Consider the following 19,398-nt stretch of genomic DNA (forward strand, 5'->3'; position numbering starts at 1 on the left):
CGGGTCACACAGTCCCATGTAACAGCACAGCCCCCGGGTCCCATGCAACAGCACAGCTCCCGGGTCACACAGTCCCATGTACCAGCACGGCTCCTGGCTGTCACAGTCCCATGTACCAGCACAGCTCCTGGGTCACAGTGTCACATGTACCAGCACAGCCATCGGGTCACACACTCACATGCACTAGCACAGCTTCTGGGTCACACAGTCACATGTACCAGCACAGCTCCTCGGTCACACAGTCCTATGCACCAGCATAGCTCCCGTGTCACACAGTCCCATGTACCAGCACAGCCCCCGCGTCACACAGTCCCATGCACTAGCACAGCCCTCGGGTCACACAGTCCCATGCACCAGCACAGACCCCGGGTCCCACAGTCCCATGCACCAGCACAGACCCCGGGTCCCACAGTCCCATGCACCAGCACAGACCCCGGGTCACACAGTCCCATGCACCAGCACAGACCCCGGGTCACACAGTCCCATGCACCAGCACAGACCCCGGGTCACACAGTCCCATGCACCAGCACAGACCCCGGGTCACACAGTCCCATGCACCAGCACAGACCCCGGGTCACACAGTCCCATGCACCAGCACAGACCCCGGGTCACACAGTCACATGCACCAGCACAGACCCCGGGTCACACAGTCACATGCACCAGCACAGACCCCGGGTCACACAGTCCCATGCACCAGCACAGACCCCGGGTCACACAGTCACATGCACTAGCACAGACCCCGGGTCACACAGTCCCATGCACCAGCACAGCCCCCGGGTCACACAGTCCCATGCACCAGCACAGTTCTCCCCTCCACACATGAATTTATTACCCTGTAAAGCAGCCACCAGTATAAGAGAATGAGGCCCCTCACATGACGGCATCTCTGGCAGACACCACAGCTGAAGACATCTTTCTATCTTCATGTATAAAACCAAAATGTATACAGTGAAAACCTCAATCCGCTCAGCCTGTCCTACCTCCAGGTCCTGGTCCTTAGCTGGGACTTCTCCTTCCTCCTTCTTGGTGGGAATCTCTTTTGATACTAGGCTGTAGGTGGTGACGACGATGTCGTATTGCGCCAGCCTGGCAGAGAGAATAGCGTTATGTCATATAGAGCCTAAGCGTGGTACAAAACCATCATCTTATACATCATTAACATGGCTTATCCCACAAGGTAATACTGCCGCGTCAGAGATCTCAGCATTAGCTGCGACTGTGTATTACCAGTTATTTATCCAGCGCACATAGAATATTAGGCCATACACGTCAGTCCCTGCCCCAGTGGAGAAGTACCCGAAGGAAACTCACTCAAGCACAGGGAGAAAGAACAAACTCCACACAGTTAGGGTCGTGGTAAGAATCGAACCCACCACTATACACTGATTATGCTGGGCAGGCTGTTCTTACACCTCTACACATTCCATCTATAATAAACACAGGGCTCCTACACATTCCATCTATAATAATCACAGGGCTCCTACACATTCCATCTATAATAATCACAGGGCTCTTACACATTCCATCTATAATAATCACAGGGCTCTTACACCTCTACACATTCCATCTATAATAATCACAGGGCTCCTACACATTCCATCTATAATAATCACAGGGCTCCTACACATTCCAGCTATAATAATCACAGGGCTCCTACACATTCCATCTATAATAATCACAGGGTTCCTACACATTCCATCTATAATAATCACAGGGTTCCTACACATTCCATCTATAATAATCAAAGGGCTCCTACACCTCTACACATTCCATCTATAATAATCACAGGGCTCTTACACATTCCATCTATAATAATCACAGGCTCCTACACATACCATCTATAATAATCACAGGGCTCCTACACATTCCATCTATAATAATCACAGGGATCCTACACATTCCATCTATAATAATCACAGGGCTCTTACACCTCTACACATTCCATCTATAATAATCACAGGGCTCCTACACATTCCATCTATAATAATCACAGGGCTCTTACACCACTACACATTCCATCTATAATAATCACAGGGGTCCTACACATTCCATCTATAATAATCACAGGCTCCTACACATACCATCTATAATAATCACAGGGCTCCTACACATACCATCTATAATAATCACAGGGCTCCTACACATACCATCTATAATAATCACAGGGCTCCTACACATTCCATCTATAATAATCACAGGGCTCTTACACATTCCATCTATAATACTCACAGGGCTCTTACACATTCCATCTATAATAATCACAGGGCTCCTACATATTCCATCTATAATAATCACAGGGCTCTTACACATTCCATCTATAATAATCACAGGGTTCCTACACATTCCATCTATAATAATCACAGGGCTCTTACACATTCCATCTATAATAATCACAGGGCTCTTACACCTCTACACATTCCATCTATAATAATCACAGGGCTCCTACACATTCCATCTATAATAATCACAGGGCTCCTACACATTCCATCTATAATAATCACAGGGCTCTTACACATTCCAGCTATAATAATCACAGGGCTCCTACACATTCCATCTATAATAATCACAGGGTTCCTACACATTCCATCTATAATAATCACAGGGTTCCTACACATTCCATCTATAATAATCACAGGGTTCCTACACATTCCATCTATAATAATCACAGGGCTCTTACACATTCCATCTATAATAATCACAGGCTCCTACACATACCATCTATAATAATCACAGGGCTCCTACACATTCCATATATAATAATCACAGGGATCCTACACATTCCATCTATAATAATCACAGGGCTCCTACACATTCCATCTATAATAATCACAGGGCTCCTACACATTCCATCTATAATAATCACAGGGATCCTACACATTCCATCTATAATAATCACAGGGCTCTTACACCTCTACACATTCCATCTATAATAATCACAGGGCTCCTACACATTCCATCTATAATAATCACAGGGCTCTTACACCACTACACATTCCATCTATAATAATCACAGGGGTCCTACACATTCCATCTATAATAATCACAGGCTCCTACACATACCATCTATAATAATCACAGGGCTCCTACACATACCATCTATAATAATCACAGGGCTCCTACACATTCCATCTATAATAATCACAGGGCTCCTACACATCCCATCTATAATAATCACAGGGCTCCTACACATCCCATCTATAATACTCACAGGGCTCTTACACATTCCATCTATAATACTCACAGGGCTCTTACACATTCCATCTATAATACTCACAGGGCTCTTACACATTCCATCTATAATAATCACAGGGCTCCTACACATTCCATCTATAATAATCACAGGGCTCCTACACATTCCATCTATAATAATCACAGGGCTCTTACACCTCTACACATTCCATCTATAATAATCACAGGGCTCTTACACATTCCATCTATAATAATCACAGGGATCCTACACATTCCATCTATAATACTCACAGGGCTCTTACACATTCCATCTATAATACTCACAGGGCTCTTACACATTCCATCTATAATAATCACAGGGCTCCTACACATTCCATCTATAATAATCACAGGGCTCTTACACATTCCATCTATAATAATCACAGGGCTCCTACACATCCCATCTATAATACTCACAGGGCTCTTACACATTCCATCTATAATAATCACAGGGCTCCTACACCTCTACACATTCCATCTATAATAATCACAGGGCTCTTACACATTCCATCTATAATAATCACAGGGATCCTACACATTCCATCTATAATAATCACAGGGCTCTTACACCTCTACACATTCCATCTATAATACTCACAGGGCTACTACACATTCCATCTATAATAATCACAGGGCTCCTACACATTCCATCTATAATAATCACAGGGCTCCTACACATTCCATCTATAATAATCACAGGGCTCCTACACATTCCATCTATAATAATCACACGGCTCCTACACATTCCATCTATAATAATCACAGGGCTCTTACACATTCCATCTATAATAATCACAGGGCTCCTACACATTCCATCTATAATAATCACAGGGTTCCTACACATTCCATCTATAATAATCACACGGCTCCTACACATTCCATCTATAATAATCACAGGGCTCCTACACATTCCATCTATAATAATCACAGGGCTCTTACACCTCTACACATACCATCTATAATAATCACAGGGCTCTTACACATTCCATCTATAATAATCACAGGGATCCTACACATTCCATCTATAATAATCACAGGCTCCTACACATTCCATCTATAATAATCACAGGGCTCTTACACCTCTACACATTCCATCTATAATAATCACAGGGCTCTTACACATTCCATCTATAATAATCACAGGGATCCTACACATTCCATCTATAATACTCACAGGGCTCTTACACATTCCATCTATAATACTCACAGGGCTCTTACACATTCCATCTATAATAATCACAGGGCTCCTACACATTCCATCTATAATAATCACAGGGCTCTTACACATTCCATCTATAATAATCACAGGGCTCCTACACATTCCAGCTATAATAATCACAAGGCTCTTACACCTCTACACATTCCATCTATAATAATCACAGGGTTCCTACACATTCCATCTATAATAATCACAGGGTTCCTACACATTCCATCTATAATAATCACAGGCTCCTACACATTCCATCTATAATAATCACAGGGCTCCTACACATCCCATCTATAATAATCACAGGCTCCTACACATTCCATCTATAATAATCACAGGGCTCTTACACCTCTACACATTCCATCTATAATAATCACAGGCTCCTACACCTCTACACATTCCATCTATAATAATCACAGGCTCCTACACATACCATCTATAATAATCACAGGGCTCCTACACATTCCATCTATAATAATCACAGGCTCCTACACATCCCATCTATAATACTCACAGGGCTCTTACACATTCCATCTATAATAATCACAGGGCTCCTACACCTCTACACATTCCATCTATAATAATCACAGGGCTCTTACACATTCCATCTATAATAATCACAGGGATCCTACACATTCCATCTATAATAATCACAGGGCTCTTACACATTCCATCTATAATAATCACAGGGCTCCTACACATTCCATCTATAATAATCACAGGCTCCTACACATACCATCTATAATAATCACAGGGCTCCTACACATTCCATCTATAATAATCACAGGCTCCTACACATCCCATCTATAATACTCACAGGGCTCTTACACATTCCATCTATAATAATCACAGGGCTCCTACACCTCTACACATTCCATCTATAATAATCACAGGGCTCTTACACATTCCATCTATAATAATCACAGGGATCCTACACATTCCATCTATAATAATCACAGGGCTCTTACACATTCCATCTATAATAATCACAGGGCTCCTACACATTCCATCTATAATAATCACAGGGCTCCTACACCTCTACACATTCCATCTATAATAATCACAGGGCTCCTACACATTCCATCTATAATAATCACACGGCTCCTACACATTCCATCTATAATAATCACAGGGCTCTTACACATTCCATCTATAATAATCACAGGGTTCCTACACATTCCATCTATAATAATCACACGGCTCCTACACATTCCATCTATAATAATCACAGGGTTCCTACACATTCCATCTATAATAATCACACGGCTCCTACACATTCCATCTATAATAATCACAGGGCTCCTACACATTCCATCTATAATAATCACAGGGCTCTTACACCTCTACACATACCATCTATAATAATCACAGGGCTCTTACACCTCTACACATCCCATCTATAATAATCACAGGGCTCCTACACATTCCAACTATAATAATAACAGGGCTCTTACACATTCCATCTATAATAATCACAGGGCTCCTACACATTCCATCTATAATAATCACAGGGCTCTTACACATCTACACATCCCATCTATAATAATCACAGGGCTCTTACACCTCTACACATTCCATCTATAATAATCACAGGGCTCTTACACCTCTACACATTCCATCTATAATAATCACAGGGCTCTTACACATTCCATCTATAATAATCACAGGGCTCTTACACATTCCATCTATAATAATCACAGGGCTCCTACACCACTACACATTCCATCTATAATAATCACAGGGCTATAATATAATAATCACACATCCCATCTATAATAATCACAGGGCTCTTACACCTCTACACATTCCATCTATAATAATCACAGGGCTCCTACACATTCCATCTATAATAATCACAGGGCTCTTACACCTCTACACATTCCATCTATAATAATCACAGGGCTCTTACACCTCTACACATTCCATCTATAATAATCACAGGGCTCTTACACCACTACACATTCCATCTATAATAATCACAGGCTCCTACACATTCCATCTATAATAATCACAGGGCTCCTACACATTCCATCTATAATAATGACAGGGCTCTTACACCTCTACACATTCCATCTATAATAATCACAGGCTCCTACACATTCCATCTATAATAATCACAGGGCTCCTACACCTCTACACATTCCATCTATAATAATCACAGGGCTCTTACACATTCCATCTATAATAATCACAGGGCTCTTACACATTCCATCTATAATAATCACAGGGCTCCTACACATTCCATCTATAATAATCACAGGGCTCCTACACATTCCATCTATAATACTCACAGGGCTCCTACACATTCCATCTATAATAATCACAGGGCTCTTACACATTCCATCTATAATAATCACAGGGCTCTTACACCTCTACACATTCCATCTATAATAATCACAGGGCTCTTACACCTCTACACATTCCATCTATAATAATCACAGGGCTCTTACACCTCTACACATCCCATCTATAATAATCATAGGGCTCTTACACCACTACACATTCCATCTATAATAATCACAGGGGTGCTACACATTCCATCTATAATAATCACAGGGCTCTTACACATCTAAACATTCCATCTATAATAATCACAAGGCTCTTATGCCTCTACACATTCCATCTATAATAATCACAGGGCTCTTACACCACTACACATTACCATCTATAATAATCACAGGGCTCTTACACATTCCATCTATAATAATCACAGGGCTCTTACACATTCCATCTATAATAATCACAGGGCTCTTACACATTCCATCTATAATAATCACAGGGCTCTTACACATTCCATCTATAATAATCACAGGGCTCTTACACATTCCATCTATAATAATCACAGGGCTCTTACACATTCCATCTATAATAATCACAGGGCTCTTACACATTCCATCTATAATAATCACAGGGCTCTTACACCTCTACACATCCCATCTATAATAATCACAGGGCTCCTACACATTCCAACTATAATAATAACAGGGCTCTTACACCTCTACACATCCCATCTATAATAATCACAGGGCTCCTACACATTCCAACTATAATAATAACAGGGCTCTTACACATTCCATCTATAATAATCACAGGGCTCCTACACATTCCATCTATAATAATCACAGGGCTCTTACACCTCTACACATCCCATCTATAATAATCACAGGGCTCTTACACCTCTACACATTCCATCTATAATAATCACAGGGCTCTTACACATTCCATCTATAATAATTACAGGGCTCTTACACATTCCATCTATAATAAATCACAGGGCTCCTACAACACTACACATTCCATCTATAATAATCACAGGGCTATAATATAATAATCACACATCCCATCTATAATAATCACAGGGCTCTTACACCTCTACACATTCCATCTATAATAATCACAGGGCTCTTACACATTCCATCTATAATAATCACAGGGCTCTTACAACTCTACACATTCCATCTATAATAACCACAGGGCTCTTACACCTCTACACATTCCATCTATAATAATCACAGGGCTCTTACACATTCCATCTATAATAATCACAGGGCTCTTACACATTCCATCTATAATAATCACAGGGCTCCTACACATTCCATCTATAATAATCATAGGGCTCTTACACCTCTACACATTCCATCTATAATAATCACAGGGCTCTTACACCACTACACATTCCATCTATAATAATTACAGGCTCCTACACATTCCATCTATAATAATCACAGGGCTCCTACACATTCCATCTATAATAATCACAGGGCTCTTACACCTCTACACATTCCATCTATAATAATCACAGGCTCCTACACATTCCATCTATAATAATCACAGGCTCTTACACATTCCATCTATAATAATCACAGGGCTCTTACACATTCCATCTATAATAATCACAGGGCTCCTACACATTCCATCTATAATAATCACAGGGCTCCTACACATTCCATCTATAATACTCACAGGGCTCCTACACATTCCATCTATAATACTCACAGGGCTCCTACACATTCCATCTATAATAATCACAGGGCTCTTACACATTCCATCTATAATAATCACAGGGCTCTTACACCTCTACACATTCCATCTATAATACTCACAGGGCTCTTACACATTCCATCTATAATAATCACAGGGCTCTTACACCTCTACACATTCCATCTATAATAATCACAGGGCTCTTACACATTCCATCTATAATAATCACATGGCTCCTACACATTCCATCTATAATAATCACAGGGCTCTTACACCTCTACACATTCCATCTATAATAATCACAGGGCTCTTACACCTCTACACATTCCATCTATAATACTCACAGGGCTCTTACACATTCCATCTATAATACTCACAGGGCTCTTACACATTCCATCTATAATAATCACAGGGCTCCTACACATTCCATCTATAATAATCACAGGGCTCTTACACATTCCATCTATAATAATCACAGGGCTCTTACACATTCCATCTATAATAATCACAGGGCTCTTACACCTCTACACATTCCATCTATAATAATCACAGGGCTCTTACACCTCTACACATTCCATCTATAATAATCACAGGGCTCTTACACCTCTACACATTCCATCTATAATAATCACAGGGCTCTTACACCTCTACACATTCCATCTATAATAATCACAGGGCTCTTACACATCTACACATTCCATCTATAATAATCACAAGGCTCTTATGCCTCTACACATTCCATCTATAATAATCACCGGGCTCCAACACATTCCATCAATAATAATCACAGGGCTCTTACACCACTACACATTCCATCTATAATAATCACAGGGCTCTTACACCACTACACATTCCATCTATAATAATCACAGGGCTCTTACACCACTACACATTACCATCTATAATAATCACAGGGCTCTTACACATTCCATCTATAATAATCACAGGGCTCTTACACCTCTACACATTCCATCTATAATAATAACAGGGCTCTTACACCTCTACACATTCCATCTATAATAATAACAGGGCTCTTACACCTCTACACATCCCATTTATAATAATCACAGGGCTCCTACACATTCCATCTATAATAATCACAGGGCTCTTACACCTCTACACATTCCATCTATAATAATCACAGGGCTCTTACACATTCCATCTATAATAATCACAGGGCACTTACACATCCCATCTATAATAATCACAGGGCTCCTACACATTCCATCTATAATAATCACAGGGCTCTTACACATTCCATCTACAATAATCACAGGGCTCTTACACATTCCATCTATAATAATCAAAGGGCTCTTACACATTCCATCTATAATAATCACAGGGCTCCTACACATTCCATCTATAATAATCAAAGGGCTCTTACACATTCCATCTACAATAATCACAGGGCTCTTACACATTCCATCTATAATAATCACAGGGCACTTACACATCCCATCTATAATAATCACAGGGCTCTTACACCTCTACACATTCCATCTATAATAATCACAGGGCTCCTACACATCCCATTTATAATAATCACAGGGCTCCTACACATTCCATCAATAATAATCACAGGGCTCTTACACCACTACACATTCCATCTATAATCACAGGGCTCTTACACCACTACACATTCCATCTATAATAATCACAGGGCTCCTACACATTCCATCTATAATAATCACAGGGCTCCTACACATTTCATCTATAATAATCACAGGGCTCTTACACCTCTACACATTCCATCTATAATACTCACAGGGTTCTTACACATTCCATCTATAATAATCACAGGGCTCCTACACATTCCATCTATAATAATCACAGGGATCCTACACATTCCATCTATAATAATCACAGGGCTCTTACACCTCTACACATTCCATCTATAATACTCACAGGGCTCTTACACATTCCATCTATAATAATCACAGGGATCCTACACATTCCATCTATAATAATCACAGGGCTCTTACACCTCTACACATTCCATCTATAATACTCACAGGGCTCTTACACATTCCATCTATATTAATCACAGGGCTCCTACACATTCCATCTATAATAATCACAGGGCTCCTACACATTCCATCTATAATAATCACAGGGCTCTTACACCACTACACATTCCATCTAAAATAATCACAGGGCTCCTACACGACTACACATTCCATCTATAATAATCACAGGGCTCTTACACCTCTACACATTCCATCTATAATAATCACAGGGCTCTAACACCTCTACACATTCCATCTATAATAATCACAGGGCTCTTACACCTCTACACATTCCATCTATAATAATCACAGGGCTCTTAGACCTCTACACATTCCATCTATAATAATCACAGGGCTCTTACACCTCTACACATTCCATCTATAATAATCACAGGGCTCTTACACTTCTACACATTCCATCTATAATAATCACAGGGCTCCTACACATCCCATCTATAATAATCACAGGGCTCCTACACATTCCATCTATAATAATCACAGGGTTCCTACACATTCCATCTATAATAATCACAGGGCTCTTACACCTCTACACATTCCATCTATAATAATCACAGGGCTCTTACACATTCCATCTATAATAATCACAGGGCACTTACACATCCCATCTATAATAATCACAGGGCTCTTACACCTCTACACATTCCATCTATAATAATCACAGGGCTCTTACATCTCTACACATTCCATCTATAATAATCACAGGGCTCCTACACATTCCATCAATAATAATCACAGGGCTCTTACACCTCTACACATCCCATCTATAATAATCACAGGGCTCCTACACATTCCATCTATAATAATCACAGGGCTCTTACACATTCCATCAAAAATAAACACAGGGCTCCTACACCTCTACACATTCCATCTATAATAATCACAGGGCTCTTACACATTCCATCAAAAATAATCACAGGGCTCCTACACATTCCATCTATAATAATCACAGGGCTCTTACACATTCCATCTATAATAATCACAGGGCTCCTACACATTCCATCTATAATAATCACAGGGCTCTTACACATTCCATCTATAATAATCACAGGGCTCTTACACATTCCATCTATAATAATCACAGGGCTCTTACACATTCCATCTATAATAATCACAGGGCTCTTACACATTCCATCTATAATAATCACAGGGCTCCTACACATTCCATCTATAATAATCACAGGGCTCCTACATATTCCATATATAATAATCACAGGGCTCTTACACCACTACACATTCCATCTATAATAATCACAGGGCTCCTACACATTCCATCTATAATAATCACAGGGCTCCTACACATTCCATCTATAATAATCACAGGGCTCCTACACATTCCATCTATAATAATCACAGGGCTCCTACACATTCCATCTATAATAATCAAAGGGCTCTTACACATTCCATCTACAATAATCACAGGGCTCTTACACATTCCATCTATAATAATCACAGGGCACTTACACATCCCATCTATAATAATCACAGGGCTCTTACACCTCTACACATTCCATCTATAATAATCACAGGGCTCCTACACATCCCATTTATAATAATCACAGGGCTCCTACACATTCCATCAATAATAATCACAGGGCTCTTACACCACTACACATTCCATCTATAATCACAGGGCTCTTACACCACTACACATTCCATCTATAATAATCACAGGGCTCCTACACATTCCATCTATAATAATCACAGGGCTCCTACACATTTCATCTATAATAATCACAGGGCTCTTACACCTCTACACATTCCATCTATAATACTCACAGGGTTCTTACACATTCCATCTATAATAATCACAGGGCTCCTACACATTCCATCTATAATAATCACAGGGATCCTACACATTCCATCTATAATAATCACAGGGCTCTTACACCTCTACACATTCCATCTATAATACTCACAGGGCTCTTACACATTCCATCTATAATAATCACAGGGATCCTACACATTCCATCTATAATAATCACAGGGCTCTTACACCTCTACACATTCCATCTATAATACTCACAGGGCTCTTACACATTCCATCTATATTAATCACAGGGCTCCTACACATTCCATCTATAATAATCACAGGGCTCCTACACATTCCATCTATAATAATCACAGGGCTCCTACACATTCCATCTATAATAATCACAGGGCTCTTACACCACTACACATTCCATCTAAAATAATCACAGGGCTCCTACACGACTACACATTCCATCTATAATAATCACAGGGCTCTTACACCTCTACACATTCCATCTATAATAATCACAGGGCTCTAACACCTCTACACATTCCATCTATAATAATCACAGGGCTCTTACACCTCTACACATTCCATCTATAATAATCACAGGGCTCTTAGACCTCTACACATTCCATCTATAATAATCACAGGGCTCTTACACCTCTACACATTCCATCTATAATAATCACAGGGCTCTTACACTTCTACACATTCCATCTATAATAATCACAGGGCTCCTACACATCCCATCTATAATAATCACAGGGCTCCTACACATTCCATCTATAATAATCACAGGGTTCCTACACATTCCATCTATAATAATCACAGGGCTCTTACACCTCTACACATTCCATCTATAATAATCACAGGGCTCTTACACATTCCATCTATAATAATCACAGGGCACTTACACATCCCATCTATAATAATCACAGGGCTCTTACACCTCTACACATTCCATCTATAATAATCACAGGGCTCTTACATCTCTACACATTCCATCTATAATAATCACAGGGCTCCTACACATTCCATCAATAATAATCACAGGGCTCTTACACCTCTACACATCCCATCTATAATAATCACAGGGCTCCTACACATTCCATCTATAATAATCACAGGGCTCTTACACATTCCATCAAAAATAAACACAGGGCTCCTACACCTCTACACATTCCATCTATAATAATCACAGGGCTCTTACACATTCCATCAAAAATAATCACAGGGCTCCTACACATTCCATCTATAATAATCACAGGGCTCTTACACATTCCATCTATAATAATCACAGGGCTCCTACACATTCCATCTATAATAATCACAGGGCTCTTACACATTCCATCTATAATAATCACAGGGCTCTTACACATTCCATCTATAATAATCACAGGGCTCTTACACATTCCATCTATAATAATCACAGGGCTCCTACACATTCCATCTATAATAATCACAGGGCTCCTACATATTCCATATATAATAATCACAGGGCTCTTACACCACTACACATTCCATCTATAATAATCACAGGGCTCCTACACATTCCATCTATAATAATCACAGGGCTCCTACACATTCCATCTATAATAATCACAGGGCTCCTACACATTCCATCTATAATAATCACAGGGCTCTTACACATTCCATCTATAATAATCACAGGGCTCTTACACCTCTACACATTCCATCTATAATAATCACAGGGCGCCTACACATACCATCTATAATAATCACAGGGCTCTTACACATTCCATCTATAATAATCACAGGGCTCTTACACATTCCATCTATAATAATCACAGGGTTCTTACACATTCCATCTATAATAATCACAGGGCTCTTACACATTCCATCTATAATAATCACAGGGCTCTTACACATTCCATCTATAATAATCACAGGGCTCCTACACATTCCATCTATAATAATCACAGGGCTCCTACACATTCCATCTATAATAATCACAGGGCTCCTACACATTCCATCTATAATAATCACAGGGCTCCTACACATTCCATCTATAATAATCACAGGGCTCCTACACATTCCATCTATAATAATCACAGGGCTCCTACACATTCCATCTATAATAATCACAGGGATCTTACACCTCTACACATTCCATCTATAATAATCACAGGGCTCCTACACAGTCCATCTATAATAATCACAGGACTCTTACACCTCTACACATTCCATCTATAATAATCACAGGGCTCCTACACATTCCATCTATAATAATCACAGGGCTCTTACACATTCCATCTATAATAATCACAGGGCTCCTACACATTCCATCTATAATAATCACAGGGCTCCTACACATTCCATCTATAATAATCACAGGGCTCCTACACATTCCATCTATAATAATCACAGGGCTCCTACACATTCCATCTATAATAATCACAGGGCTCTTACACCACTACACATTCCATCTATAATAATCACAGGGCTCCTACACATTCCATCTATAATAATCACAGGGCTCTAACACCACTACACATTCCATCTATAATAATCACAGGGGTCCTACACATTCCATCTATAATAATCACAGGGCTCCTACACATTCCATCTATAATAATCACAGGGCTCTTACACATTCCATCTATAATAATCACAGGGCTCTTACACATTCCATCTATAATAATCACAGGGCTCCTACACATTCCATCTATAATAATCACAGGGCTCTTACACCTCTACACATTCCATCTATAATAATCACAGGGCTCTAACACCTCTACACATTCCATCTATAATAATCACAGGGCTCTTACACATTCCATCTATAATAATCACAGGGCTCTTACACCTCTACACATTCCATCTATAATAATCACAGGGCTCTTAGACCTCTACACATTCCATCTATAATAATCACAGGGCTCTTACACATTCCATCTATAATAATCACAGGGCTCCTACACATTCCATCTATAATAATCACAGGGCTCCTACACATTCCATCTATAATAATCACAGGGCTCCTACACATTCCATCTATAATAATCACAGGGCTCCTACACCACTACACATTCCATCTATAATAATCACAGGGCTCCTACACGTTCCATCTATAATAATCACAGGGCTCCTACACCACTACACATTCCATCTATAATAATCACAGGGCTCCTACACATTCCATCTATAATAATCACAGGGCTCTTACACATTCCATCTATAATAATCACAGGGCTCCTACACATTCCATCTATAATAATCACAGGGCTCTTACACATTCCATCTATAATAATCACAGGGCTCCTACACCACTACACATTCCATCTATAATAATCACAGGGCTCTTACACATTCCATCTATAATAATCACAGGGCTCCTACACATTCCATCTATAACAATCACAGGGCTCTTACACATTCCATCTATAATAATCACAGGGCTCCTACACCACTACACATTCCATCTATAATAATCACAGGGCTCCTACACATTCCATCTATAATAATCACAGGGCTCCTACACATTCCATCTATAATAATCACAGGGCTCCTACACCTCTACACATTCCATCTATAATAATCACAGGGCTCCTACACCTCTACACATTCCATCTATAATAATCACAGGGCTCTTACACCACTACACATTCCATCTATAATAATCACAGGGCTCCTACACATTCCATCTATAATAATCACAGGGCTCCTACACATTCCATCTATAATAATCACAGGGCTCCTACACATTCCATCTATAATAATCACAGGGCTCTTACACATTCCATCTATAATAATCACAGGGCTCCTACACCACTACACATTCCATCTATAATAATCACAGGGCTCCTACACATTCCATCTATAATAATCACAGGGCTCTTACACATTCCATCTATAATAATCACAGGGCTCCTACACCACTACACATTCCATCTATAATAATCACAGGGCTCCAACACATTCCATCTATAATAATCACAGGGCTCTTACACCTCTACACATTCAATCTATAATAATCACAGGGCTCCTACACATTCCATCTATAATAATCACAGGGCTCTTACACATTCCATCTATAATAATCACAGGGCTCCTACACATTCCATCTATAATAATCACAGGGCTCTTACACATTCCATCTATAATAATCACAGGGCTCCTACACATTCCATCTATAATAATCACAGGGCTCCTACACATTCCATCTATAATAATCACAGGGCTCCTACACATTCCATCTATAATAATCACAGGGCTCTTACACATTCCATCTATAATAATCACAGGGCTCCTACACCACTACACATTCCATCTATAATAATCACAGGGCTCCAACACATTCCATCTATAATAATCACAGGGCTCTTACACCTCTACACATTCAATCTATAATAATCACAGGGCTCCTACACGTTCCATCTATAATAATCACAGGGCTCCTAAAATTCCATCTATAATAATCACAGGGATCCTACACATTCCATCTATAATAATCACAGGGCTCTTACACATTCCATCTATAATAATCACAGGGCTCTTACACATTCCATCTATAATAATCACAGGGCTCCTACACAATCCACCTATAATAATCACAGGGCTCTTACACATTCCATCTATAATAATCACAGGGCTCCTACACATTCCATCTATAATAATCACAGGGCTCTTACACCTCTACACATTCCATCTATAATAATCACAGGGCTCTTACACATTCCATCTATAATAATCACAGGGCTCCTACACCTCTACACATTCCATCTATAATAATCACAGGGCTCCTACACATTCCATCTATAATAATCACAGGGCTCCTACACATTCCATCTATAATAATCACAGGGCTCCTACACATTCCATCTATAATAATCACAGGGCTCCTACACCACTACACATTCCATCTATAATAATCACAGGGCTCCTACACATTCCATCTATAATAATCACAGGGCTCTTACACCTCTACACATTCCATCTATAATAATCACAGGGCTCTTACACATTCCATCTATAATAATCACAGGGCTCTTACACATTCCATCTATAATAATCACAGGGCTCTTACACATTCCATCTATAATAATCACAGGGCTCTTACACATTCCATCTATAATAATCACAGGGCTCTTAGACCTCTACACATTCCATCTATAATAATCACAGGGCTCTTACACATTCCATCTATAATAATCACAGGGCTCTTACACCTCTACACATTCCATCTATAATAATCACAGGGCTCTTACACCTCTACACATTCCATCTATAATAATCACAGGGCTCCTACACATTCCATCTATAATAATCACAGGGCTCCTACACATTCCATCTATAATAATCACAGGGCTCCTACACCACTACACATTCCATCTATAATAATCACAGGGCTCCTACACCACTACACATTCCATCTATAATAATCACAGGGCTCCTACACATCCCATCTATAATAATCACAGGGCTCTTACACATTCCATCTATAATAATCACAGGGCTCCTACACATTCCATCTATAATAATCACAGGGCTCTTACACATTCCATCTATAATAATCACAGGGCTCCTACACATTCCATCTATAATAATCACAGGGCTCCTACACATTCCATCTATAATAATCACAGGGCTCCTACACATTCCATCTATAATAATCACAGGGCTCCTACACCTCTACACATTCCATCTATAATAATCACAGGGCTCTTACACATTCCATCTATAATAATCACAGGGCTCCTACACATTCCATCTATAATAATCACAGGGCTCCTACACCACTACACATTCCATCTATAATAATCACAGGGCTCTTACACATTCCATCTATAATAATCACAGGGCTCTTACACATTCCATCTATAATAATCACAGGGCTCCTACACCTCTACACATTCCATCTATAATAATCACAGGGCTCTTACACATTCCATCTATAATAATCACAGGGTTCCTACACCTCTACACATTCCATCTATAATACTCACAGGGCTCCTACACATTCCATCTATAATAATCACAGGGCTCCTACACATTCCATCTATAATAATCACAGGGCTCCTACACATTCCATCTATAATAATCACAGGGCTCCTACACATTCCATCTATAATAATCACAGGGCTCCTACACCTCTACACATTCCATCTATAATAATCACAGGGCTCCTACACCTCTACACATTCCATCTATAATAATCACAGGGCTCTTACACATTCCATCTATAATAATCACAGGGCTCTTACACCACTACACATTCCATCTATAATACTCACAGGGCTCTTACACATTCCATCTATAATAATCACAGGGCTCTTACACCACTACACATTCCATCTATAATAATCACAGGGCTCTTACACATTCCATCTATAATAATCACAGGGCTCTTACACATTCCATCTATAATAATCACAGGGCTCTTACACCTCTACACATTCCATCTATAATAATCACAGGGCTCCTACACATTCCATCTATAATAATCACAGGGCTCCTACACATTCCATCTATAATAATCACAGGGCTCTTACACCTCTACACATTCCATCTATAATAATCACAGGGCTCCTACACATTCCATCTATAATAATCACAGGGCTCCTACACATTCCATCCATAATAATCACAGGGCTCCTACACATTCCATCTATAATAATGACAGGGCTCCTACACATTCCATCTATAATAATCACAGGGCTCCTACACATTCCATCTATAATAATCACAGGGCTCCTACACATTCCATCTATAATAATCACAGGGCTCCTACACATTCCATCTATAATAATCACAGGGCTCCTACACATTCCATCTATAATAATCACAGGGCTCTTACACCTCTACACATTCCATCTATAATAATCACAGGGCTCTTACACCTCTACACATTCCATCTATAATAATCACAGGGCTCCTACACATTCCATCTATAATAATCACAGGGCTCCTACACATTCCATCTATAATAATCACAGGGCTCCTACACCACTACACATTCCATCTATAATAATCACAGGGCTCCTACACATCCCATCTATAATAATCACAGGGCTCTTACACATTCCATCTATAATAATCACAGGGCTCCTACACATTCCATCTATAATAATCACAGGGCTCTTACACATTCCATCTATAATAATCACAGGGCTCCTACACATTCCATCTATAATAATCACAGGGCTCCTACACATTCCATCTATAATAATCACAGGGCTCCT

General features: G+C 39.8%; 1 protein-coding gene across 2 annotated transcripts in view; it reads right to left on the bottom strand.

Moving 5' to 3' along the window:
- Positions 1–19,398, bottom strand: part of TTF2 (transcription termination factor 2) — a 192,744-nt gene that overhangs the window by 128,761 nt on the left and 44,585 nt on the right. For both annotated transcript variants that reach the window (XM_088446797.1, XM_088446796.1), the window contains exon 13: positions 981–1,086. In XM_088446797.1, the coding sequence (XP_088302923.1) occupies positions 981–1,086 (106 nt within the window). The remainder of the gene's footprint in view (positions 1–980; positions 1,087–19,398) is intronic.

Source organism: Taudactylus pleione, unplaced genomic scaffold (assembly GCF_031769625.1).
Source record: "Taudactylus pleione unplaced genomic scaffold, aTauple2 ptg000405l, whole genome shotgun sequence".
In the NCBI taxonomy this organism is placed as follows: domain Eukaryota; kingdom Metazoa; phylum Chordata; class Amphibia; order Anura; family Myobatrachidae; genus Taudactylus; species Taudactylus pleione.